This window comes from Camelina sativa, chromosome 11 (genome assembly GCF_000633955.1).
Source record: "Camelina sativa cultivar DH55 chromosome 11, Cs, whole genome shotgun sequence".
In the NCBI taxonomy this organism is placed as follows: Eukaryota; Viridiplantae; Streptophyta; class Magnoliopsida; order Brassicales; family Brassicaceae; genus Camelina; species Camelina sativa.
The window spans coordinates 5,897,289-5,925,273 of NC_025695.1; the positions used below are offsets into that span (position 1 = coordinate 5,897,289).

Sequence of the window (27,985 nt, forward strand, 5' to 3'; positions counted from 1 at the left end):
GAAACGATTCCCTCTGAGATCAATGACCACCGTGCTCCTTAGCATGCTGCTGGTGCTCAAGATGGCGACGCTCATTAGGGAGAGCGACGAGGTAAGAGAAAGCCATACCTCCGAAGCAGACGTGAAGGAGAGGCTCGACGGAGCTGGTCTGAATGTATTTGTCGTTGTAGTTATCGAGTCCTCTCCTCACAGAGGTCTTCACGGTCTCCATCGAAAACGTCGATTTGAAATAGCCTGGTAGCTCTGTCACCTTCTTCCCTTTGATTTCACTGTAAACCCTTCTCAACGCCATTGGATCCTTCTTCGATCTGAGATTTGTTGTTTCAGCGACGAGAAATAAAAAATGGTTCCTTTTCACCCTAATCCACGATTTGGGGATCGAGCAAATCGACTTTTCGAAGCTAAAAACAACAACACATAAGGGCAAAATTGTCACACGAAAAAAAATCATTGTTGGTTTGATTCGGTTTTCGGTTATCTAATCCGGTTTGATTTGATTTTGCTTTGATTCATCGATTTAGGGACTGGTTTCAATTGATTTATTCGGTACTGTGGTGTTTTAATTCGGCACGGAATGACTAAACCGGATCAATAACCGCTTCTTTGTTTCGGTTATTGGATTTGGATATACGGGTCGGGTCTAATCCGAGTCAGATTTTCGGATCTCAGTTGGTACCCGTTTCACCTTCATCATCTTCCCACAGTGATCAGCACAATCATTACATTGCATCTTTCACTTTCTCTCTCCAATAATGGCTCGTTTGCTGTCACAAACCGGACGATTCCTTCTCCGTCGCTTCTCAGAACCGCATCCGGCGGTGATCGTGGCTGTGGCTCCGAGTCGCGTCTGCTTCCACCGATACTATTCGTCGAAGTCTCTCTCCCTCGTGTCCCCACTTCGCTCGGCTGTACTTCCTCCTCCAGGTACCTGTTACTGAGCTATTCAGCTTCCTCTACCCGTCATTGTCGATAAAAAGTTTTGATTTTTCGTCACTATTGCTTCGGGAATCAAACTCTCAGCTACTTCTTGAACGTTGGAAGAATGTGAAAGACTCAATTATTTCTTAGTTTATTGATTCCACTACTGATTTTGGTTTGCCATTTAGAAAAGTTTCTAAAGATGTGTGATTTGTTACTTTGTTATTGTAGCGTTATGTAACTCAGCTTTCTCAACTTCGGCAACAACTGTGGAAGTTCAATCTACTGAGCATGAAGTTGTGATTGCTTTGGGAAGTAACATTGGAAACCGGATGAGTAACTTCAGAGAGGCTTTGAGATTGATGAAGCGTGGTGGCATTTGTGTAACGAGGCACAGTTGTTTGTACGAGACGGCTCCCGTTCATGTGACTGACCAACCCAGGTTTCTCAATGCTGCAGTGAGAGGTGTCACCAAGCTTGGACCTCATGAGCTGTTGAGTGTTCTCAAGACAATTGAGAGAGACATGGGACGTGTGGATGGTATACGGTATGGACCAAGACCACTTGATTTGGACATATTGTTCTACGGGAAGATGAGAATATGTTCTGATAAACTGATCATACCCCATGAGAGACTCTGGGAAAGGTCATTTGTGTTGGCACCTTTGGTTGATTTGCTTGGATCAGCTGTTGATAATGATACTGTTGCGCATTGGCATTCACTCACTTCACATCCCGGTGGAATTTTTCGAGCGTGGGAGAGACTAGGTGGCGAGTCACAGATTGGAAAAGATGGTATACAAAGGGTTTTACCAATTGGAGATAAACTTTGGGATTTTTCTAACAAGACTCATGTGATGGGTATACTTAATATTACCCCTGACAGCTTTAGTGATGGAGGCCACTTTCAATCCATAGATTCTGCAGTTTCTCGGGTTCGCTCTATGATCTCCGAGGGTGCAGATATAATTGATATTGGAGCACAGTCTACAAGACCAAACGCCTCGAGAATATCTAGTCAAGAAGAGTTAGATAGACTACTACCAGTTTTAGAGGCTGTCCGTGGTATGCCAGAGATGGAGGAAAAGCTCATATCGGTGGATACTTTCAACTCCGAGGTTGCTTCAGAAGCAATAAACAATGGAGCTGACATTCTAAATGATGTATCTGCCGGAAGCTTAGACCCGAATATGCATAAGGTTGTTGCAGAATCTGGAGTTCCTTATATGGCCATGCACATGAGAGGAGATCCATGTACTATGCAGAACAAAGAGAATTTGCAGTACAATGATGTCTGCAAGGATGTTGCTTCTGAACTCTACTTGAGAGTAAGAGATGCAGAACTCTCTGGGATTCCTGCTTGGAGGGTTATGATTGATCCAGGGATTGGCTTCTCCAAGAGTGTAGATCATAATCTAGATATTATTATGGATCTGCAAAAAATCCGAGAAGAGATGGCTAAGAGAAGTATAGCAGTGTCTCATGCGCCTATACTCATAGGACCTTCAAGGAAGAGATTTTTAGGAGATATTTGTGGGCGTCCTGAGGCCGCTGACAGAGATGCTGCTACTGTTGCAACTGTTACTACAGGAATTTTAGGAGGTGCCAATATCATTAGAGTTCATAATGTTAGACATAACGCAGACGCAGCAAAAGTATGCGACGCAATGTTGAGAAGAAGAAGGTCAAAAGGATGATTGGCGGATATAACCATAAGCCTAATTTAAGGTTATGTTCCAGGTTTATACAGCAGTTTGCTAGTTAAGAACAACTTGCCGAATGAGGCAATGTTTCTGCTTTGATCTTGTGTGGCTGGTGAATAGAGCAGATCTTCTGTATTATGGGTGATTGATGAAATAAGCTAGCAAAATCGCTTACATGCACGGTTTCCAATGTACCATCTCTTTTTTTTTCTTTTCAAAACACTGACAAACTGTAGATGAACAATACTGCAATAGCATCTGGTGTTTAACCATTTTATTTATCTACTTCAGCAATTACTTAAAGATTACGACGAGTGGATTCAAAAACAGCAACAAAACTCCTTAAACGCAACTTCTTAATCTATTAACGATGTTTTGTCAAACAGAAGATGAAGGATTTGTTGTACTGTTTTAGCCGTTTGAGATGACAGCGTGTATCAGAGATAGCTCTGTATTAAAAAAACGTTGAACAATATTACTGCAAAAAGTACAAATATTTATAACGGTCAAAAGAGTTTTTGGTTCACTTATATTATAGAGATAGCTCTGTATTAGAAGTGTAATGAAAAAAATTCCAACATTAATAAGGTCAAAAGAGATTTTGATTTACAGCACAATAAGATTACACAACTTCTTCATCATCAGTCAAAGTCTCTCTAATCCTAAGGGCTTGTGCATCGGAGATATAGTAGGTGAAGAGACCGACCCATTCATATCAAACCTGAACCCAGACAGAGGATCAATAAGAGTTCTTTAGACAGAGAGAATTACTTGAGTTTAATCTTTATGGTTTCAACTTCTTTTTTACCTCCAAAGATTTCCTCAATGGGAAAAGATTGGGAAAACTGCCAGAAGGAACACGGTATTATCTCGGTTTATGTAAGAGGCTCGATAGAAGAGAGCGAATCAACTGTTAAACACCATTTACATTTATAACATTAAGCCATTACCAGCTGAACATGTTTGGTGTTGCTGTTGTAGGCTCGATTCCAATATGGACATCTTTATAAGGGAATGAATCAAAATATCCAGCAAATCCTGGTTTTGTTGAGTTATGTATGATACTATGATCCCAGTAGATTCAGTTTCAGGTTACTGAGAAATGGAGATGAAAAATATCCCATTAACAAGCAAAAAAAAGACTAGGAAAAAAAAAGCGTACCATGCACCAAAGCTGAGCCAGAGTCGATTCTTCTTGTAGCGTTGGTTGTTGCTCAGGAGCATTCTAAAAACGCAAGAAGAATGTAAGATCCATAAAATGGCTGATATATTCAGCAAGAAGAAACATACATGCAATGAGAAGATGGACCAAAAGAAAACCTGAAAAGAAATTATACATGCAATGAGATGAGATGATATAAGAAACTTGGAAGCATATAAGTTTCAGACATTGAGAGAAACAGAACACAAAACCTTAACGTTGTATGAGTGAGGATTAAGTTTGGAGACAAGATCGGCCCACTCAATTGTCCCCCAAACCTCGCCTTCAGGGTTTCTCTTTAAGGAAATCTCAGCGCACCAAAGCTCCAACCTCTTAGTACCAGTGATAAGAAACTTGTGATGGCGACTAGGATATCTCCTCTCCTCGATTCTAGGGAGATACACCTTCCAGAAGACCACAATGTTCCCACGAGAGTTGCTGGTCACTCTGCTGAAACCAAAATCGGTCCAGTAAAGCTTCCACGCGGTATTAACGTTCTCAACACACAATTTACCATTTAAACCAAATTTACACCAGTGATAAACATCCAAACCCATTACCTTCTTCCAATCCAACTCATCTGGCTCACACCATATTAAACTCCCGCGAGTACCAGTACAGTACAAGAGCCCCCCTACGGCACACCAGTCTCTTCTGTTTCCCCGCTTAGAATCCCGATTACCTCTTCTCCATATACCTTCACGCGGCAGGTAATAGATGGTTTGGTCATCCTCGTCCACCGCATAAACTTTGTCTTCCATCACCACACTTTTGTCGATCGTACTTGTGTTCCTGCGTATCTCTGGATCCTCAGGTAACGGCAAGGTGTCCCAAGTTTGTGTCTTTGTATCGAAAACCTCTGCCCAGTTGGAGGAATCAATCTCTTGGCAGCCTCCAAACACGTAAATCTTACCGTCTACCACGTTCGCTGCTGGGGAAGCGCGAGCTACTCTCATGGACCGGATGGGGCGCCACGAGTGAGAGAGACAATCAAGGAGCAAGACATCAGAAGTGGGGTTTCCGTGTAAGATTCCACCGATCACATAGATCCCATAACCCAGCACCACGAAAGAAGATGATTCCGGAGGCTGATAAGGGTAGGATGGGATCGGTCTTAGCCTACGATTCACAGACTTGTTGGCGTCAACATCTCCACGAGTACGGCGGAGGATGAACCAGCGTGGAGTTGTGAAAGGAGGTATGCTTAAGCAAACATACCAGTACTCGTCGGAACTAAAACCCATCAGCTGACGCGTGCGGTAGAGATCAGGCGAAACCACGAGAGAGCGGAGGCTCTTGGAGGTCACAGACAAGACCGCTCTGTCAAATCTCGAGAGGCAGGACAAGCAGTTCAGAGCAACATCGTGTGGTACCAACGATAACCTAGACAGAGACAGAGACGTCTCCTTCTCCTTCTTCTGCCTTTTATTGTGCGGCCCGACCGGCGTAATTGGACATCCTCTCCTTACAGAAATTTCACAAGGAACACTTTTCTGGTTGATTGATTGATCTCCTTAACTCAGATTTCAGCGGCTGTTCCATGGTTATCTTCTCCTTGTAGATGAATTGTGGGGATTGAGATTTTTTGAGTTTGTTTTTTTGGTTCCCGTGTTAAACAAGAAAGGTTTAAGACAAGAAGCTCTTTTAGAACTGTTTTTCAAATCGTAGACCGACTTTAATTTAAAACAAACTTTAGTCTCTTTGTGATTCTTTTTTACAATTCCCACCACGATAAGCCTCCAAATTTATTAAGTATATCTTTTTGTATTTTGCTAGTATTATCATCATATTCATATATATCTTATTGCTATCTTTTGTAAAAATCTCAATTTGTTGAAAAATCATAATCAGCCATGCATCACTCATGTTAAATCCACTTGAAAATATTTACAGATTTTGCAGCGTCCAACCGCTACTACAAAGTACAAAACTAATTTTACATGATTCAACTACTTCTCCCACATTATTAATTATCCTCTTATTTATACATTACTATCCGACACTACAAAAATATTTTTCATTCCTCATCTTTTCTTGACTTAAGAAATTTTGAGGGTTCTCTTATTATTCTTCCATGGAAACCACCAAACAACTAGTTCTCATCATTATGATCATCACCATCATCACCACTACATACTCCACTTCACTTCCCACTCTCACGCCGGAGCAAAACCAAATCGCAACCAAAATCATAGACGCAATGATCTCAAGCGGTTCTTTCGAAGATTGGAGTGGAGCGTTCCTCAACACTAACGACGAGATCAACGGTCCAGTCCTCACTTCCACTCTCTTCCTCCCAATAACATCCGTCGAAGGAATCAACGCCACGTCACCACTCGTAGCTTCTTACCATATCGTTCCACAATGGCTTGACTTCTCCGTCATAAGTCTCATGAACCCTTTCTCTCGCATCCCTACGCTTCTCTTTGGACACTCCATCGTAGTTACCAACAATTCAGCTTCCGGTTTTACACTCGATGGCGTTCTCATCTCCGAGCCAGATCTTTTCGTCTCTCCTTCCATAGTTATCCATCGAATGGCTTCTCCGTTTAACTTCTCTCGTTATGGTGGTGGCGACGGCGTTTTATAGTCACTCTCTAATTCGCTTCTCCACTTTGTTTATTTTCTATAGTTTGAGTACTACTTTACATTGGTTTAAAAGGGGTTTGTCAATTACTTTGTTCTTGACATTTTCTTTTATAAATCGTTTGGTTTTATTATTGACTAGGCAGTATTATTGAATTTGCAACATAAAATTATAAGTTTTTAGTTTTGAATTTTGTAATTTTACACTTTTTAAACTATATATTGAATATATTTCTTTTATTTTTATATCTATTTTTACGGGGTGTTTGTTTTCGAAGTAGATGTATTTGAGGGTTGAGTTATAATATTATCATTCCCATTATATGCGGAATTATAAGTTGTAAAATATTACAATTTGATTTTGTTATTAATTGTGTTTAAATACAAATTGATGTTTATTTCTTGAACTACAAAATCTGCAAAATTCTCATTAAATGCAAAATTATTGTTAAGATTAAATTCCAAAATTAAAAAGTCAAATTATTTTTAAAGACATTAAAATAGTTTTGAGACCAGTGACATTACCTTGTTATTTGCTTCTTTTTCATTTTCTATAATCTTGATTAAATAAATTAATGGATTTTGAAAAACAAAACCTTCCTAAAAACTGCTACCGTTCAAGGTTTTAATCTTTTACCATAAAACAGAAACAGGTCTTTTATGTTTTGGTGAATTTATCCAAAACATTTAATATTTAATGTCAATGCTTTTTCCAAATTTTTAAAAATTTATAGAAGACCCGTTTTTCTGTTGAAAAATAAAAAAAATCCCGTTTTCTGTTTTAATATTATTGTCAAGATTATATGTTTGTAATATTTGGTAAAAAATTTTGTTGCAACATGTTTATTTATGATAGATAAATCCAAAGAAACATGATATATAAACCCGTTGTAATAGGCAAAACAACATTAAAATCTTGAATGAGGATAGAAGGTGCTATTTATACTTTTCAAACTTAATCTAATATTATATTTTATAACATCACCAAATCCGATATATATTGCATCACAAAATTAGTTGTTTACCATTAAAAGCTGTTTTATTTCAAGTGAAAAATTCATAAGTAGGTTAAGGGATTGTGATCCAAATTTAGTAAGTAATTTAATTGAATTACAAAATGGTCCTATAGAATTATTTGTTTCTAGTGGGGAAGTTTAACGTCCATTCCATACTCTTATGCTCTTTATTTATGTAACTAGGTTTTGAACCCACATGAGTTTATTTGATATATTTTGATAAAAATTATATATGATTGATGACGGTAGTGAAATATTATCTTATAAAAAACTTTAAATTACTATTAAGGAAAAAAATTAAATTTCAGATACACAATTTTTAATAATATAAAAATCAGTTGTGTTTTAAAATCATGAATTTAACTCCACGTCCAGGCGAAACAGATCAGACTGGTGACCACACATATCCTTAAACCATTTCTTTGACCACCAGAAAACGGAACAATTTTATAATCATGAATTTATCTTGTTTTTCATATTTAATTGATCGCTATCACCTATGTTTTCGTGTTTTTTATTCAATGTTTTCTTATTCTTCATATTCTTTCTTGTCATTTTCACTGTCAAATTTTATGGTAATTGTCATCATTACTTTTACCATCCGGTTCTTCGTTATACTCTTCTTCTTGTTCTTCCTCGTCAACTTCTTCACATTCTTCCACTGAAAAACTTTTTTTTTAGACTACCACACAACTTGTTAACCCATCAAACTCCAAGACCAAAATCATATCTTTTCTCATAAAAATTGTGCAATTCATGAAAACCAGCATAGTCAACACATGCACCCAATTATTGATAATTTCATCAATATTATTCGATTTGAGATCCACACGGTTTGAAACTTCTCAAACCAAAATCCTTACTTACAGAGAAAGTAATATGAACACATATATAGTTATAACAATATTTATGTTTTTCGTCAATCCTTATTCTTTAAACTCAAATAACATCAAATCAAGGTCTTGCGACGTCAATCCTTATTTTTTAGACTTGAAAATAAAAATTTACTGCGAAAGTATCAAATCATCTGTAAAGTCATACACAAAAACATGTTTTACAGCTCATAAGATATATAAAGCACAAACGGAGATAAGTAAGATATTTTCAAGATATTAAAAATTTGATATATAATATTTTGTAATTCTTAAACTTTTAAATTTTTAATAGAGATTAAATTTTTAAAATATTTCAAACTTTAGATGTAGTTTAAATATTTGTAACATTTTTTTTTGGAGTTAAATATTAATGACACTTTAACTTTTTATAGAGTTTAAATAGTTATAATTTTTTAACATTTTTATGGAGGTATTTATAATATTTCTAAATATTCTATATTAAATATTTAAACCTTTATATAATTTAATTTGCTAAAATAAATCATATAAAACTTCTAAATTTGGAAACCTGATAAATAAGCATAAATCAAGCAAACCTGATAAATTTATAGTTAAAAACATACTAGTTTTATTTATAATGGTTCTTAGCCATTGTCTAAAATTTTCTAGCCGATGTGGGATGTTGTAAATATTTCTTTTATTTCTATAAATTTTACTTTTTTTTTTCTAAAAAAATCTTAATATATAGATTACTACTATATTTCTAAAAATGTTATTAGTGAAATATCTAATTCTTATTGATTTTTTTTTAAATTCTATATGGACACCTTTAGGAGTTTATAGCTTCAACTTTTTATTAGTATAGATATAATGTCTTAAAATTTCTATGTAGGTTAAGTAATTGTAATGTTTTAAAACATTCTATGAAGTTTAAATATTTTTAATATTTGAACCTTTTAAAATTTTCAAGTTTCAATATTTATAATATTTTAAACTTTTAAAATTTATAAATTCTAATTTTTAAAAAAACTTTTAAATGTTGAGAAATTTTTAAAATTTAAAAATTATAATATTTTGAAACCTTTAAAAGCTAAGACTTTAAGAAGTTTCAATATTTATAATATTTTAAACTTTTAAATGGTTCGAAATATAATATTTGAACCTTTTGAAAAGTTTCAATATTTATAATATTTTAAACTATTAAAATTTAAAAATTATAATATTTTAAAACTTATAAAAAGCTAAGAACTTTTAAAAGTTTCAATATTTATAATATTTAAACTTCTAAAATTTTTAAATATTATTATATTTTTTGAAATTTTTTAAAGTTTTAATTTGATCAGATAAAAAACCGGATCAAACCGAATAAAACTTTTAAACTTGGACGCCTGATAAATCAAGCTTTCCTACTCATTCGTTGTTGGAAGCATATTAATCTTATTTATAATGGTTCTGAACCATTGTCTAAAAAATTTCTAGCCGATGTGGGATATTGTACATAGTTCTTTTATTTACATAAATTTCAAATTTTCCTTTTTCTAAAAAATTCTAGAAATTTTAAAAATATCAATGAATGACATGTCAAATCCTAATTGGTCGTTTAAAAAATATCTTAATATAAAAAATTCTGGAAATCTTAAAAATGTTAATTAGTGACATGTCGAATTCCGATTGGATGTTTAAAATCCTAGGTGGACAGCATTTTTTCTTTTTCTAAAAAAATCTGGAAATTTTAAAATTGTTAATAAATGACATGTCAAATCATGATCGGTTGTTTAAAAAATATCTTAATATAGAAAATTCTGAAAATCTTAAAAATGTTAATTAGTGACATGTAGAATTCCGATTGGATGTTTAAAATACTAGATAGACAGCTTATAGCTTCTACTTTTTATTAGTATAGATTAGAATATTTATTATTAAGTAGAAAATAAACCGCATAATGTATATAGAAGTAATACCCTACATATTAATTAAAGGAAAAAGATAAAAGGAAAAAATCGAGTTATAAGAAAAGGAATAACAGAGGAATCTTGTAGCACAAGGACTTTGAGGTAGGCCAAAAACCAAAAAAAAATACAATATTCTCCACTAGTCTTCACGTGCATAAATAGAAAATTGTAGCTTACATTCTTTATAACCCAAGTGTTTTTGGCCGCTCCATAAACTCTTGAATCTCGGAAGGCGAGAACAAATTGCTCAAACTCAACTTCCTCTGGTTCTACGACTACGATCCAAACCTCGGCTTCAGCTTTGTCTTGTAGTAAGTTGTATTGTATCCGACCAATAATTCATCAACTGTAAAAAAAATTATTGGAGATCAATCCGGCTTATGTTTATTCTTGATATTAATAGGGTTTTGACTTTGCAAAAAAAGTACAAGGACAATTAGGGTTTAACCCAACCAAGGGTGAAAAGGAATAAAGCAGTGAGCAGAACTGAAATTCCCAATGGATAAGGTGAGGAATAAAAATCCAGAAGATCTGTTTTCGAATATTCCTCCGGAACTGATACTAATGATTCTCCTAAAATCGCCGGCCAAATCTATAGTCAACCTCAGCTTCGTTTCTAAACACTGGTCATCTATTATCCGCGACAAAGATTTCACCGAGTTGTACCTGACTCGATCTATTACTCGGCCTCGTCTTCTTTTAGCAGTCTACCGTCTGGGCATGCACTTCTTTCACTCCTGATCCCTGGAGGATCCGTCTTCTGATCATCATCATAGGACAACTCTTACTCCGGAACACGATTCACGGATTGAGTTTTCTCAACCCGTCCGCGGCTTGATATGCTGTTCTGATGGTACTCAAGTGTTGATTGGAAATCCTAGCACTGGTCAATTCGTAGCTTTGCCCAGAGTTAAAACTATAAAAGATTCGTATAAACTTTTTTTTGGATATGAACCTGTTAACGATCTATTCAAAGTCTTGTGCATGACATATCGACTTGTCCCTTTCGGTAAATTTAAAAGAGTTATTGGGTTCACTCTGGGAGCTAAACAAGAATGGAGAATGATTGAATGCAAGCATCGTGCAGCTGGATATTATGATACAAGTAAAGGACTATGCATGGACGGGGTTGTGTATTATTTAACTCGGTCCGACGACGATAGACGACCTCATTATCTAATAAGCTTCAATCTGAGATCTGAAGACTATAGTGTTATTGAGTTCCCTGAGGATATCAAATATAGTAGTCAGTATCGTACTCTGGTGAACTATGGTGGAAAGATAGCTTTAACGGATGGCTTATGTAATGGTACACTAGACCTGTGGATTCTGAAAGATGCCAGCAACCAAGAATGGTCAAAAGTTTCTCTATTGGTTCCTTCTTGGGAAAAATTAGTTGGCATTGATCATTGGCTTATGTTCGGTGGTACACTTAGTACCGGCGAGCTTATATTTGTACCGAGTCCTTCCCATCCACCCTTCTTTATTATTTATTACGATCTCAAGTACAGCCATGCCAGAAAGGTTTTGATGGAAGGACTTGGGGATGACTTTGATCATATCGAAGTCTTTTTGAATCATGTAGAGAGTCCATTTTTTATCCCAAAAGTGATCAGTTAATGAGATGATCATGACTAGTTTTTTTTGGTGTTGCTTGCATTAATGTCTTTTTCTTCTTTTCTTTTCTTTTCTTTTCTGGTTTAAGCCTAGTTTTAATTAGAGAACAAAATTGATCGAGTTCCGATTTCGATACTTGGGTAATTAGGATACTTGTGATTTTTATTTTATTTTCAAGTTTATGATGGATAAGTTTTTGAGTATACACATTTATTTTGTTGGCCAAAATTATAGTATGCTTTTTGAAAAAAGCCAAGCATCTTTCTTGTATGCAATTTAGGGAAATCGGTATTTTCATACTCCAGCTAAGGGGGTATGTTGAATTCAAACACCAGATATAACACTGAGTAAATCCATACACAAAGTTTAGTAAAATTCAAATTGGCTGCACCAACTCGACAAACGGTGCAAGAACATGCACAAGCCGTAACGGTGTTATCTGACCGTTAACAGCTGCTTACGTGGATGCCACGTAATAAACGACGTCGTATTGAGATACGAAAGAAAGAGCTTCTTTTGTCCAAAACGACGTCGTTTCCATTGTCTTCTTCCTAAGCCATCTACTTCTTCTTTCCCGACTCGAGTTATGTTTCTCAATCCCGACTCATGTTTCTTCTCTTCTTTTCACCAATAAATCAAAATCAATTGGTCAATTGATTCAATTAGCAACGATTGTCGACCGTGGAGAGTGTATAAAGTGTTGTTAACCGTATTGTCATCGGAAAATGAGGTAATTTTAATTCAATTTTTAGGGTTTTTATAATTTAGGGATTTTCTTAATTGAGATACTTAGGAGTGTTTATTTAGAAAACCCTCTAATTCTTTTAAGTTTTTTTTTCAGCTCCGATGAGGATGTCATATTCCAATGCCACAATGGTGGAGAGTTTGGAGTTGTTGATGGGAAAAAAATTACTTATGTTGGAGGATCGGCTCTAACCCTTGAAAGCAAACCAGAAAGTGTTGTGACTAATCTGATGGCGGCATTGGACGATCCTCTTTATGGGCAGAAAATCTGGTATAAGTATCCATTTGAAGATTTTTCAGAGCTGAAGTTAATAAATGAAGGTGAGAATTTTCAGAAAATGTGTACAACTGCGGTTTGGGTTAAGTCGATAGAAATCTTTCTAGAGAAAGAACAGCATGAGCTTCTTGAAGCTGGTTCTCATGGTGATGATAGAGATGGTGCTCATAGTGATAGAGATGGTTCTGTTGGCGATGATAGAGATGGTGCTCATAGTGATAGAGATGGTTCTCATGGTGATGATAGAGATGCTCGTAGGGTATTTGTTGACATGGAAGATCGAGTGGAGGAGAACTTAGCAGGTTTTGTTGACGAAGAAGAGCATGATAATGATGAGGATACTCCTCCTAACTCAGATTGCGAGGACGTTGAAAGAAGATATATGAGGTGCAAAAAAGGTAGTGGAGAAATAAAATTAGAGCAAGTCTTTGATAGTATAGGTGAGTTTAAAGAAGCTGTGGTTGACTATGCTCTTAAGAATGGAGAGAATATAAAGTTTACAAGATGGGGTTCAGAGAAGAGTGAAGTAAGGTGTTCCATTGGAGGGAATTGCAAATTCAAGATCTACTGCTCCTATGAAGATAAAATTGGAAAGTACATGGTGAAGACATGCAATGATGTCCATGCATGTACAAAGGACGGGTTTAGTAAAGTGATCAAGAGTGGAGTCCTTGCTCAGTTGTTCTTGAATGACATAAGGAAGGATCCGACATTCAATGCTAAGGCGATGCAAGATGCGATTGAGGAGCGTTACACCATAGTTGCTACTTATGATCAGTGTCGGACAGCTAGAGCAAAAGCATTGAAGATGATTCAAGAGGAATATGATGAGCAATTTGCTCGTCTACATGATTACATGGAACATCTTTTAGAGTAAGTCAAGCTTTTTTTTACTTTGCTTTTCTTATAATTTTGGAGTTAGTCGGTAATATGGGTTTGATTTCTGTTTTGTAGATCAAATCCGGGTTCAACAGCGGAGGTTGGGACATTGACTGATGATGCTGGTATCGTCAGGTTTGATAGGTTTTATGTCTGCTTTGAAGCCCTTCGGAAGACTTGGCTTGCATATTGTCGGCCAATAATTGGCATAGATGGTTGCTTCTTAAAAAACGGTGTGAAAGGACAACTGTTGGCAGCTGTAGGAAGAGATGCTAACAATCAGTTCTATCCGGTTGCTTGGGCAGTTGTGCAAACAGAGAACTATGATGCTTGGTTGTGGTTCATTAAGAAGCTGAAAGTTGATTTGAAGCTTGAAGATGGTGATGGATTTACCCTTATCTCTGATAGACAAAAGGGATTGCTCAATGTTGTTGATCAAGAGCTACCAAAGGTGGAACACCGGATGTGTGCACGCCATATCTATGGTAACCTTAGAAGAGTTTATCCAGGTAAAGATTTGCCAAAGAAGTTGTATTGGGCAGTTGCGAAGAGTTTTAATGCATCAGAGTATAACAAAGCCATTGACGAATTGAAGAAGTTTGATGAAGGAGTGTATGAGGCTGTCATGCAAAGGAATCCGCGAAACTGTAGTCGTGCCTTCTTTGGCTGCAAATCCAGTTGTGAAGATGTTTCTAATAACTTTTCTGAGTCTTACAACAATGCTATCAACAAAGCACGGGAAATGCCATTAGTGGAGATGTTGGAGACAATAAGAAGACAAACTATGATGCGTATAGATGTGAGGCTTAAAAAAGCAATGAAACGTCAAGGGAAATACACTCTCAAGGTCGCCAACACCATCAAAGAGGAAGAGCTTTTACGAAAGTATTGTCAGGTAATTCCTTGTGGAAATGGGCAGTATGAGGTTCTCGAAAACAAACATGGATTCAAGGTTGATATGAATGCAAAGACATGTGCATGTCGAAGATGGAGTATGACAGGGATCCCTTGCCGCCATGTTTTAAGAGTCATACTGACCAAGAAGCACAATCCTGAAGATTATGTTAACTGTGATTGGTACTTGGCATCAACAAATGTCAAGATTTACTCTGAGTCAATCTCAGCAGTTAATGGCATTGGTTTTTGGATAAGATCTCAGGAGCCTAGGATTCAACCACCACCACGAGAAGTTACAAAAGGTCCCAAAAAGACAGAAAAAAGAAAGAAGGGCAAGAATGAGTCTCCAAAGAAGAAGTCAAAAGGAAAAGAAGAACAAGAACAACCGGAGAAGAGAATCAAAGTTTCAAAAGCTGGACGAGATAGTCGTTGTGGCCGGTGTAGTACCGTCGGTCATAATACTAGAAGTTGTCCGGCTCTGGGAGTTGTTGGTAGAAGGTGGAAGAAGAAGAAAACTGGTGAAGAACCAAGCCAAGGACAAAGCCAAGAACCAAGCCAAGGACAAAGCCAAGAACCAAGCCAAAGACAAAGCCAAGGACTTAGTCAAGCACCAACCCAAGGACCAAGCCATGGAATGGAATGAATGAACTGAATAGAAGGAAGGGACGAATGGAAGTTAGTTTTTTGTTTTTGTCCGATGAGATTGAAAGTTTTTGTGGTAATCTCATGGTAGTTTATGGTTGTAGTTCGGTGAATTTCAAGTTTTTGTTGTACTCAAAACATGGCTTCTATTTTTCATCTAATCAAAACTTATTGAAGTTTTATATTAATCTTAACATAGTTAACAACAAAAACACTTAACAACTCCATGATTACATGCTTAATCACAACAAAAACACTTAACAACACATTACACAAATATTACATAGTAGACAAAAGCCACAACTAAACCACCACAAACAATCATGTTCTTGAAGCTTCTTAGCTCTTGAATCTCTTTCTCACAAGAACTCACCACACCTTTGAGCTCTACAATATCTTTTTCACATCTTTCTGCGATTTCTTTGATAGCTTCTACCTCATCTAATCCCTTTGCTAAGCTTCCCACTTCTCTTTCTATTTTGTCAACTACACTTTCAACCTCTTCCATCTCCTCAACCATGCTTATGTCGGTCCACTTAAACAAATGATTCAGATTCTAATACAAAAATACACATTATGAGAAGGTTATGAGAACAATTTTCATATGACCAACTATATTGATTACCTCGTCGGATCCATTAGGACAACAATGAAAGAGTCTTCCAGGATTTTTCATTGTGTTTGAAGTTCTCATTACAGAGAATCGACCACATCTACATTTTCGTGGGATTCCTCTTCCAATGACATTGACTCTGTCGCTGCTCACTCCTTCACCAAATAACGGATTCACCAATTCACAATCAAATAATATTTCTATCAAAATATACAAAGACAAGGAAACTAAACACATTATGTTCTCAATTACTCACTTGAAGAAGCTGATGATGAAGACATCTTAATCGATTTTGCCCAAAAACTCTAAATGTTCTAAAAATCCCCAAATCAATTGAACAAACTTTCTCTCGACTCGTGAAAGAAGTAAAAAGGAAGAAGACAATGGAAACAACGTCGTTTTGGACAAAAGAAGCTCTTTCTTTCGTATCTCAATACGACGTCGTTTATTACGTGGCATCCACGTAAACAGTTGTTAACGGTCAGATAACACCGTCACGGCTTGTGCATGTTCTTACACCGTTTGTCGAGTTGGTGCAGCCAATTTGAATTTTACTAAACTTTGTGTATGGATTTACTCAGTGTTATAGCTGGTGTATGAATTCAACATACCCCTAGGGTATGAAAATACCGATTTTCCCTGCAATTTACGAGAAATACAAAACTAAATAAATAATGTCACAACTATTGGTGACGTGTCGAAATTTAATTGGATAAGCTGACGAAGGAGTAGGCGAACGATCAATCTCGCATCCCTACGAATAGATTCTCCGTTTTCGTTATGCGGGTGGCGATAACTAATTGGGGAACCTTTTGTGTAACTTTTTTAAAAAAAAAAATCTTGATACATAAGGGCTTTTTTATTTTTGTGTAATGTTAAGATTAATTTTAGGTTTCCAGTTGCAAAAAATATATGGGCGATTAGGGTTTACCCCAACCAAGAGTAAAAGAAAAAAAAACAGTGAGCAGAACACGAAACTCGCCATGGGTAAGGTGAGAAAGAAAAATCGAGAATGTCTTACTAGGTCTAAGAAATGTCAAGACAAAAGCGAAGAAATCGATCTGTTTTCGAATATTCCTCCGGAACTGATACTTGAGATTCTCCTAAAATCGCCGGCCAAATCCATAGTCAAACTCAGCTTCGTTTCTAGATACTGGTCATCTATCATCGTTTCTAGATACTGGTCATCTATCATCGAGTATATGTATTGTTGATCTTAACTGATATGTACCTGACTCGATCTATTACTCGGCCTCGTCTTCTTTTCACAGTCAACCGTCTGGACATGCACTTCTTTGTCTCCCGATCCCTGGAGGATCTGTTGTCTTCTGATGATCATCATCATAGGGAAAGGGTAACTCTTACTCCGAAACCAGATTCACGGTATTGCTTTTCTCCTCCCGTCCGCGGCTTGATATGCTGTTTTAATGGTACTAAAGTGTTGATTGGAAATCCTACCACTGGTCAATTCGTAGCTTTGCCCAGAGTCAAAACTATAAAAGAATCATATCATCTTTTTTTTGGATATGATCCAGTTAACGATCTATACAAAGTCTTGTGCATGACAAATCGACGTGTTCTTTTCAGAGATAGATTCTTAAAAAATATTGAGACGGAGGAGCATCAAGTTCTCACTCTAGGAGCTAAACAAGAATGGAGAATGATTGAATGTAAGCATGGCCATCGTCTAGGTGGTTCTTCCTTTGTAAGTAAAGGAATATGCATAAATGGGGTTGTGTATTATTTAGCTAAGGTCGATATACGATTCTATTCTCTAATAAGCTTCAATCTGATGTCTGAAGACTTTAATGTTATTGGTTTACCTGATAGTCGTTCTAGTAAACTGGTGGACTACGGTGGATAGATAGCTTTAACGGATACCATATGTAGAGGTACACTTGACCTGTGGGTTCTCAAGGATTTCAGTAACCAAGAATGGTCAAAATGTTCTCTATTGGTTCCTTCTTGGACAAACTTAGTTGGGGATGATGAATGGTTTACGTTCCGGGGTGCACTCCGTACCGGCGAGCTTATATTTGTACCGTTTCATTATAAGAACCCTAAACGTTTCTCTTTTATTTGTTACGATCTCAAGGTAAACCATGCCAGAAAAGTTGTGATTGAAGGACTTGGGAATGACCATCGTGCTAAAGTCTTTTTGGATCATGTAGAGAGTCCAATGTTTCTACCAACGGTGTGTTACTAGTTTTTTTTTTTGGGCTTTGCATTTAACTTTATCTCCTTCTTTTTTTTTGTTCAAGCCTTATGTATGATCTTATTCTTGGATAGTATCTATCTAAGATTAGTCCTAGTATTGTTTAATGGCATTGTACGCTCATGACTTGATAAAAGTAATCTTTTTTTTTTTTTTTGTGGAGCTTTAGAACAAGCTTCAGGTTTCTTATTTGATTTATTATATTTGAAGAGAGGAAATTTTTTTTTGAAGGGTTTAAGAACAAAAATGAATTCCATCTCGACTTTGATTACTTTGGTAAATTATGTTACTTTGATTTAGTTATACAATTTTGGATGGAGGAGTTTTTCAGTATCATTTTATTAGTTTGTACAAAATTGCGTTTTATGTAAAGAATCAAGGATGTTTTATGCAATTTTACCGTAAATTCGAAACCAAATAAATACTAATGTCACAAGCATTGGTGACGTGTCGAAATTTAATTGGAGAAGCTGACGAAGGAGCAGAGCGTTTTTCACCTCCTCCTCTCCCAATCGGGAAAAAAATTATCAAACGAAGGAGAAAGAACGAACGAACGAACGAACAATTTCGCGGATTCAAAACAGAGCAAGAGAGCTTCTGCAATAAAGTTTAATCCTTTTGAGAAATGGCGGAAGAACCCGAAAAGGTGTCTTCTTCACCAGCGTTACATCAACCTTCTGCTGACAAAGAAGATGCTGCTGGGATCAAAACTCAGGTATGTGACTTATCTTCTCTTCGACTTCGATCGTTTTGATTTGCCTAGTTTGATTCGTCGTCTCCGTCGATGTTCCTGTGTCTTTTGATTATTAGATTAGTGGTAGAACAGTTAAAAGTTTCCCCCTTTTCTCTAGATCATTCAAGGGTTTGCGAATTTTTACAGAAACAATTTTGTAACTTTTATTTTGAATTTGACTTCGTGATTTGGTTTGTGGGTGTTTTGTTATACAGGATCCAGCGTCTTCTTCTGGGTTTCGTGCTTATCCCAATGGTGATTCTCCTCCAATGTACCCGGTTTTTTATCCGGGTCTTGTTCCCGGGTTGAATCCTGGTCAGTATGAGGAACAAATGAACCGTGGAGCTGGGATCTATGCTGTTCCTGTGCATCAATTTGGAGGACATGTCGCTGGTCTTCCTTCAAATTATCTTATCCCTCTCACTTACAATGTTCCCACGTAAGTAATTCTTTCCAATCTCCCACGGTTTTGATGGAGTAGCTTCAATATTCGATCATGCCATTGCATCTTCATAGCTAGAAGAAATCATTGTTTAGGTCAAATTACTGATGGTTTTGGCTTCAGATGAGTTAATGTGTAGAAAAGTTTAGGCTTTATATTGAATCTTTTTGGATTGATGGGTTGTTTGTTTATCGTTTAGTACTAGACCAAGTAATGAGGGTGAGACTGGGGGAGAGAATCAAGCGCAAGCCGGGCAGGGTCAACAACAGCAGCAACCTGCACATCAGAGGCACGTTGTGGAAAGGAGGTTTCAGATTGCGTTTCAGCTTGACTTGTTTCTCATACTCAAGCTTGCTGCTGTCATCTTTTTGTTCAACCAAGATGGATCAAGACAAAGGCTTGCTGTTCTCGTGATTTTCGCTACCATAATTTACTTGTAAGTCTCGAGAATCTGGTTTGCTTTCTCTCTTTGAAGGTCTATGAAGCTTGAGTATGACAACGAATGTATGCTGAAATATGTTAAATTGGTCTGTGTTTAAGAACAATTTATTAATCTGTTGTGCACACAAGCATTGAGAACCTTCTTTTTGGGAGTTTGTTAACAAAAATGGTAACCTCTGTCTGGTGTTGAAATATTGACAGATACCAAACTGGAGCTCTTGCACCATTTGTGCGATGGCTTTCACAAGGCATGCATAGAGCAGCAGTACCACCACCTCGACCTCATAGACCTGCTGCGAGAGCTGATAATGATCCCGCAGCTGCAGTGCCACTAAATGAAGATGCAGTTCCAGGTATATTGCTTGCTAGATCTCTCTTCCATGGTGTTTACTGAAGCCATCACAAAAAAGCAACTTATGCCGAAGCAATTTGTTTCTATTTTCTTGTGCAGAGGGACAAGAGAATCAAGCTGATAACGGGAACCGAGCAAATGAAAATGAAAACGTCCATGCAGGGAACCAAGGGAATCAATGGTGGGGAATAGTGAAAGAGATTCAAATGATAGTTTTTGGCTTCATAACTTCACTACTCCCTGGTTTTCACAACATAGATTAGACTCTTTTTCTGCATACTCTCCATCTTCTTCAACTCGGAAAAGGAAATGTTGTGTTCTACTTTAGTCTTCTGGATCGCATGTGTAAGTACTAGAAAATTTTACCTTAAGACTTCAAAACTAATGTATGTGAGCAGCATTTTTTATGCTTTTACCTCTATTGTTCAAAGCACAGGAACTCAGAAGTTATGCATCTTTATTGATAACATCATTTACATAACCATACAAAACCAAAACTTTTTGTTTTGTTCTACAGCAAAGTCTGCAGAGTTGAAGAATACGCTGATAAGAAAAATGATTCCTTTATTTATATTTCGTGCTCTAAATAACAATACTTTACAAAAAAAGAGTAGACTGTATATATACACAGAGAGCCGAACAAGAAGAATCAAAGGGTCCATCACATTTCCAACAAAAGATTACTGATTTTCCGAAGCTCCTTGAGAGCAGTCATAGCTGTGATTTGTCCTTTTTCAACCAAATTGGTCTTAGATAAGTTCTCTATTAATCCTGCCTGAACCTGACCTCGTTCTTGCTGGAAAACCGACTCGATCACCTGAAACATATATAAATCAAAAATCATCAGACGTTCGACTACTTTTAGCACAGATGAAATGACTTGAGAACGAGAATGAGAGTGACCTGAATATGTTCAAGCATGGAGTTGCCAAGGTTCTTCAGAGTATTCATCACTTTCTGGTCTGTGTCTCCTTTGCTGCTCGATGATGAGGCCTGTGGAAGAGAAGGTGACTCGGAAGAACAAACCAAATTGCTCTTATTACTTTCACCACTATTAGATCTTGTCTCCTCAGCAGCGAGATTGCGTCCAAACTTCCAAAACCACTGGAATTTCCCCGGTAAAACCTTACTACGCTCCTTAATAATAGCCACAGATTTATCTGCAGAGTCCTCTTCTTCATGAGACTGAGTTACTGGAAACTCAATGCTCGGTTCAGAAGAAACGGGAAGAGGCGAATCTACTACGTCTGTTTCTTGATCTTTAGACTGAGTTACTGGAAACTCCATGCTCGGTTGGGAAGAAATGGAAAGAGGCGAATCTACTACCCTTGTTTCTTGATCTGTAACTGTTTCATTAGGAAACAAATCTGACTCGTTACTGCTATCCGAATCATTCTCAATGTAGTTTGAGTCTCTGAGAGGACTGTTTGGATCTGAGGAAACATCAGATGAATTCTCCTCTACTGCTATACTCTCTTCCCCAGCAGTTTCGAAATCCGTGTTCATTTCCTCCGTTTCTCGAATTGAGCTATCTTCAATGTTCACAACGTCTATCCGATTAGCTTCCTCAGGTTCAGCAACGAGCTGCCGATTAAAATCTTCAAGCAAGTTACGCGCAACTGATGATACCTTGACTTCACTTTTCCCATTTGATGACTTGGCGTTATGAGTTGGCTCAGACTCTGTTCTGAAAAGTCTTTTCACCCTGAACCAAGGCTTCTTCTTCTGTACTGAAGGACTCTGTTTCTCTTCCTCAGCGGCTTGGTGTAGAACTCTCCATTTCTCCTCCCAATAACTTTGTGGTGCAATTATCAGTGGAGATTTAGGAGAAGTGGATCCTGAAGGAAAGCTATTGGTTCGAGCAGGTACTGCAGGACTTATGCTCTGATCAAAGCCATCATTTATCGATAGAGCTGATGATCGTACATCATCATCCAAAGCCAAAGTTTGTAATGACTTAGCTTTCTCTATAATTTTCCTCACATCAATCTTCTCTGGGAAATTCAATAGTCTCTGGAGACAAGAAGCTGCGTTTTCAGTAGCTAGCAGTGATGATCTTAAACACAATATCATCGAAACAGCCATTCCTGAGATTAGAGCTCCACGAGGAGAATCAAAGATCTTGTAGCTCTGGTTTGTATTGTTATCTTCATCTGTTCTCGTTGTATTATCTGCTGAGAATATCTCATCCCACACTATCAACAGATCCTGAAGCAAAAACTCTCTTCCAAACAAAACACGTAACCAACGAAGCCCAAAGTACTGAGGTTCAACTCCGAGCTCAACCAAATGGCTATGCAGAGACGAATCAACGAACGACAAAAGATGGTAAAACGCAGTGCAAGCTTCAAGAACAGGAGGTAAACCAGTGTGGGATCCGGTAGCTGGAGAGTAAGCGAAAAATCCAGCCATAGCAACACAACCATGAGCTCCATTCATAAGAGCATCAAACATGCAGTAAGCATCGTGCTCCATGAATTTCTCAGACAAGACAATCCCGAGCTCACCTTCGGCTCCATAAGCATCACTTAACCTCACAATAGACTGGATCTCGGGATCGAGCTCATCTAGACTCTTTATTTTCTTTGAGCTTCCTTGAATACCACCAATCTCATCATCCGTGAAATCTTCCAGAAACTTTTTGAAATCAAAGTTGTAAGTAACATCTCTTTCTTCGAAAGATAAACCATCGAATCTGTCTGTGAAATGATCTTCATAACTTTTACGCACTTCAGAGAGACGATCAACATCAACATGAAGTACATAAAGCAGTGGTGCCAAAAGCTCATGCATTCCTGGAAAGGAAAAAAAAACCAATGAACAAATGTCAGATCATACATTACAAAACCTACACTATTTTCAATATGTTTGTATATGTACCTTGACGATAACCGTACTCGGGATGTTTTAGGCACCACAAGAGTAGAATACGTCTTAACATTCCTTGACATCCAGGAGCTTGAAAGTATGTCCAGTGCTCTGGATATAACCTTGATAAATCTTGATCCAAAGTTTTCTCTAGCTCGGCGTTACGAAAGAACCGACTCCATGTACTGTCTGCCATCAGAAATGGACACCAAAGAATCTCAGCAATAAAGAAATCTAAAGACAAGAATGTATTACTATCCAAAGGGGCTTATTCTAACCAAAGCTTATTATTATATATACCTGGGTTTTGAGATAAGGGGTTGTCGATAGAGAGATCAGGAGAATTCCTAACATGTTTAGACAAATGTGGATCAATCAAGAGCCGTCTCCTTAAAGCAGCATATCTACATAGACACAACAAGAAGCCATTAGAGAGAGAGAGAGAGAGATCCATTGCTAAACCAAGAAGAAGAAGCTCCTTAATCTCCAAATTAGGAAACTTTTGGAAACAATGCAATGGGTGTGAAAAAGCTTAAGCTATGAACATACATACCGTCTGCGAGATTCGGCGGTAGATTTGCGAAGATCATCTATGGAAGAAGAAGAATGAAAGGGAAGAACACCGAGATTGAGACGCCAACGCACGCCTCTCAGATTGGCGAAACGATGATCAGATTCATCTCCCAGAGTTTCAATCTCTGATGGAACCATAAATAAGCCTTTTTTTTTTCTCTTTGTATCACAAAATTGGAATCAACGAAGAATTATTCTTCTTCTTCCGTAAACAAAAAAAAAAAAAAAAAAAAAAAAAANATGTAAGGATAAAAATCAAAACTTTAAGCTGCCACCACCGGGGAAATTTTCTCCGTTGACACCACAACTGTAAGAATCGGAAATGATAAAAGAATGTAAAATAGTCCGATCAGATCGGAACACACTAAAATAGGAGAGAGAGAAATCAATTCTCTTCTTCTATTTTTTTTTTTTCTTTTTGTTCTCTCTCTCTCTCTCTCTCCGAATCCAAGAGGAAGAGATTAAAGTTGTGTTTTTTTTTTTTTTTTTAATTTTGTTTTCACAGAAGAAGAAGAAGAAGAAGAAAATAGGAAGTTTGTTTGTTTCGTGAGAAAAGCAAAAAAAAACTAAAGGTGGTGACCTGTCGGAGCAAAGTGGTGAAGACGATGATGATGAAGCAGCACCAGCTCAAATATAACATTACCTTCTTAAAATTATTGTTTTATTGACTTGACTTTATATTATTATACTATTTCTTTCCTTATACGATAAAAATGACTGTTGATTGAAAAATCAAAGAGTATTAATTATTTATTACTATTACCGTTTCATTTACCACGTAATATGACTATGCTTTTTACCCAACGATCACTCGACTTTTAATCACTTTTTTTCCCAATATAATTTTGGACAGTAAAATATGATTTTTTGTTCTTAAGATGATCTACCTAGTAAATTTTATAGTTTCTTAGTCAAGATTTTTTCCCGACTATAAAATCTAAACGGTTTTGGATCACAAGAAGAGAACCATAACGATTCTATATGCCCATCATATTTTTGTAAAGAGATACTATATATGCGAATTGTGTTGCCATTACCAAAGTAGCTTATATTATGAATATGTTGATCTAGCTCATCGATATCCTAATCTAAGCAACATTAGTTATACAATGAGTAGCACATAGATAATCTTGACGTTAGTTTATGTCAATGGATTGATTTCAATTAACGGATACGAAAAAAAAAAAAAAAAAAAAATCGATTTGCATGGCCGTACTTACNATTATAGATGCTTAAAATTTTGTAATTTTCTGATTCTGATGAAATTATATGAGAAATGTAAATATGGGTATGAAAAGGTATATTCGTAGAATTTTCCTAAGAATTTCAGATGTGGCGGCATTAACCACGAGTATCATTGCAAGTTGCCAAAAGTCATAGCCAAGTAAGCCTTTACGACACGTCTCCATTACGTGTCAATGTAGATAGAATAATATATACGTGAGTAGTAGTAAAGTGTGGAATACGAAACTATTTGTATTCACGTAAATTCACATGACCTAATTTAAACAACGGATTGTACTACATATTCGTCTACTCTAGAGGGTTGTTAATTTGTTTTCCTTATTTTGGCTATCAATAAGTACATACATTCATATCATATTTTGAATATGGTTGACGTTAATGACACAACGACTATATTGTCTAGTTCTATAAAGAGAGACTGATTCGACAATAACTGGTTAACGTTTAACATATATAGTAGACAATGATTTTTCGAAGTTTTAGGTGGGTTAGGCAGATCAATTTGCATGTAACTGCCTGATGAAAACAAAATAATCTATGTCGTGATATCAGTCTCTAAATTAAACCTGTATGAATCGCATTTTATACCTTAAATGTTCTTTTAAAACTTTAAAAACATTCTCCAACACGAGTCTTATGAAACTCGACCCGATGACTGAATCGATCACCATGTGTGGACCTTTTAAAATAGTAGTCTTTATCAAATATACTACGTTTTACTTGTAGAAAACGATAAAACACGACCGAGCACCAAAAATAGTATTTATTAATTTCTGTAATTCTCCTTTACAGAAATTATTTTGGGAGAATAACACCTTTTTCGTGGACGCCAAAAGTCATATTATCTTCAGGCAGCAGTGCATGAAGGGATTGATGATTGGTGTAATAAGATGCATCCAAAAAGAGCCAAATAAATAGTTGTTGGTAAGAGTCGGTCCTCAAATTGGTTTGTTTCCATTTAAAAGTTGTATATAAGTATTGTATTGTACAACTATATTATTTCTAAATTAATATTTTATTGTTTTCAACGTCGTTCCCTAATCTTCTACGCCACATAGAATCTTCCACGTGGATTTCTCTGCATCACCTCCATTTTTTTTCCGATGGACAAAAAGAACAGTATAACACAACATCACTTTCAGTCTTTCACCGCCAATAAATTGTTTATCAAAAAATTTCGATATAATCCAAAACTCCTATAATCTTTTAGTTTCATGTTTCTTCTTCACAAAATTTTCCAAAGGAATTATACAGCTTAAAATTAAGATAAGGTAAATATACTAACCAACAATTTTCATGGTCGAGAAGAAAGAAAAACTCTATATCTATGTTTACAATCGCAATCATATGACTTATTTTATTACAAATTTAGAGGGTGGCAACTGGAATTAGCACACATAGTGATTATATAACAATATCCGACGTTTAGGCGAAAGCAACACACTAACCACAAATCACTAATTCCCTCGTGTACTCATGTTTGTTTATAATCAAAGTTTTGGTTGTAGGAAACTGGAAGCAATTATTACAATTTTACGAACAATTAATTTGGTAGATATAATGTACTATATATGTTATGTATACAAGTATATGCATGCACCATATAACATATGAAAATGACCATAAGTTTAAGATTAGCAAAAAGCTTACATAAATTTTGTCAGGAATACAAAATCTACAGCCTACATGTACATTTTCAAAAGTTAAGAAAAATCATTGCCAACTGAACCGAAATGAATAGCTTTGATCCGTCACTATAAAGGCAGCTGTGATGAGTTAGCAGTTATGAGGCTATGTTTTCTACAAGGCACACAATCAAGATTATTTAAAACGGATATGATTCATGTAAAAATGAAACTAATCTTGGTAGAGTTAGGTCAGACTGTTACAACATATGTAAGTAACACAGTCTTAAAAGATAATCAACGAAATTATTATAATTTTGAAATGTTACTTCATTAGCAGACAATCTATTCTCGGTTTGTCTCTATAGCCCATCATTTAGATTTGAAGAGATAACAATAATTTAGCAAAGCAACATGACTTTCATGTATTCTTACGACCCCTCCCATATCAAAAGAGAATAATACAGTACATTTAACCCCACATGTCAATAAGATGGCAATTCCGAGTAATGCATCCCATTTAGTAGAGGCATAAATTATAGATTTGTTTTCCTGCAATCAACAAGCTCAACACCACAAAATTTAAAGTCGGTGATTATTTAAAACTTAATGTGAATAACAACAACAATGTGAAAAAATAAATAAATTATGGACTAGTTTTTGTTCTTATCTCAGTTCCACCCATATGATCCATATGTTGATATCTTTATTAAACAACAGTACGTATAATATGCAGTAGATTAAATTCCTAATCCTTTATAATATTTTACTGTGATAGTAAAAAGTTGGTTTTTGGATATGATGTAAAATATGAACGTTAAGACTATAGGCTCATATCTGTTAATCCTAAACTTAGTTTAGTCCATACCTGGTTCAATTTAAGAATTTGGAAGTTAGGTATTCACCGTCTACATTGACTTGACTACTTTGGCTAGCCAGGCCGACGATATATATTCAATTCTATATGGACCAAACCGACCCAAACTTGTTTTTTTCCAAAAAAGTTTTTTAAAATGTAAACAAGAAACTAGCTTTTTGGCCGACCACAGTAATCCGCCCTACCTCTTAAATTAGGGTTGTCCATTCAGGGACAGGTTTCCCGATTCATCATTTACCATTCCAAATCTTTCATTCTGTTTTCTTGTTTACATATTAATCGTTTGGGATTATTAGTATTACCTGTTTGTTTAAATAGTTAACTTTTACAATCATTTAAAAACTCCATAAAAAAAAATTAATTCTTGAAAAATTATCCAAATAACAAGACATACAGTAAAATCTCTATAAATTAATAAACACTATAAATTAATAAATTTTGCTGGTCCCAAGTCGGGCCAGTGTAAAAATTAACAATATTCGATAAGATAATAAGATAATAATTTTTTCAAAATCTCCTTATAAAATATGGTCCTAATAATATAATAAATTAATAATTATGTAAATTTATATATATATATATATATACTGATATAATAGTGTATGTTTCTCCTAAAGCTCAATTCTATAGAACAATTGTAATGTTATATTTTCAACCTATAATGATATCTCTAAAATATTTTATAACATGTCATACAAATAATTAAATTTAAAGTTTTAATTTTTAGATATGC

The 27,985-nt window shown here is 36.1% G+C and overlaps 7 protein-coding genes and 1 pseudogene across 7 annotated transcripts; 5 read left to right on the top strand and 3 right to left on the bottom strand.

Annotated features, from left to right (window-relative positions):
• Positions 7-385, bottom strand: LOC104721859. The gene has a single exon (XM_010439931.2). The coding sequence runs from the start codon at positions 290-292 to the stop codon at positions 20-22; it is 273 nt and encodes a 90-aa protein (XP_010438233.1). The 5' UTR covers positions 293-385; the 3' UTR covers positions 7-19.
• Positions 706-2,906, top strand: LOC104721861 (folate synthesis bifunctional protein, mitochondrial). Its single transcript, XM_010439932.2, has 2 exons — positions 706-924; positions 1,150-2,906. The coding sequence occupies exons 1-2, from the start codon at positions 753-755 to the stop codon at positions 2,613-2,615; spliced, it is 1,638 nt and encodes a 545-aa protein (XP_010438234.1). The 5' UTR covers positions 706-752; the 3' UTR covers positions 2,616-2,906.
• Positions 4,005-5,066, bottom strand: LOC104727673 (putative F-box/kelch-repeat protein At3g24610). Its single transcript, XM_010446758.1, has one exon. It carries the CDS (start codon positions 5,064-5,066, stop codon positions 4,005-4,007), a length of 1,062 nt encoding a protein of 353 aa, XP_010445060.1.
• LOC104721862 lies at positions 5,897-6,480 on the top strand. Its single transcript, XM_010439933.1, has one exon. It carries the CDS (start codon positions 5,897-5,899, stop codon positions 6,410-6,412), a length of 516 nt encoding a protein of 171 aa, XP_010438235.1. The 3' UTR covers positions 6,413-6,480.
• On the top strand, positions 10,711-11,832 carry LOC104727674 (annotated as a pseudogene).
• On the top strand, positions 16,865-17,745 carry LOC104727675 (putative F-box protein At4g29970). Its single transcript, XM_010446760.1, has 4 exons — positions 16,865-17,058; positions 17,094-17,311; positions 17,471-17,551; positions 17,630-17,745. The coding sequence occupies exons 1-4, from the start codon at positions 16,865-16,867 to the stop codon at positions 17,743-17,745; spliced, it is 609 nt and encodes a 202-aa protein (XP_010445062.1).
• LOC104721863 lies at positions 18,593-20,512 on the top strand. Its single transcript, XM_010439934.2, has 5 exons — positions 18,593-18,811; positions 19,045-19,268; positions 19,471-19,707; positions 19,914-20,065; positions 20,164-20,512. Exons 1-5 carry the CDS (start codon positions 18,722-18,724, stop codon positions 20,325-20,327), a joined length of 867 nt encoding a protein of 288 aa, XP_010438236.1. The 5' UTR covers positions 18,593-18,721; the 3' UTR covers positions 20,328-20,512.
• Positions 20,612-23,951, bottom strand: LOC104721864 (TBC1 domain family member 5 homolog A). Its single transcript, XM_010439936.1, has 5 exons — positions 23,486-23,951; positions 23,233-23,336; positions 22,945-23,121; positions 20,968-22,859; positions 20,612-20,881 (listed from the first exon to the last, which is right to left on the bottom strand). Exons 1-5 carry the CDS (start codon positions 23,641-23,643, stop codon positions 20,726-20,728), a joined length of 2,487 nt encoding a protein of 828 aa, XP_010438238.1. The 5' UTR covers positions 23,644-23,951; the 3' UTR covers positions 20,612-20,725.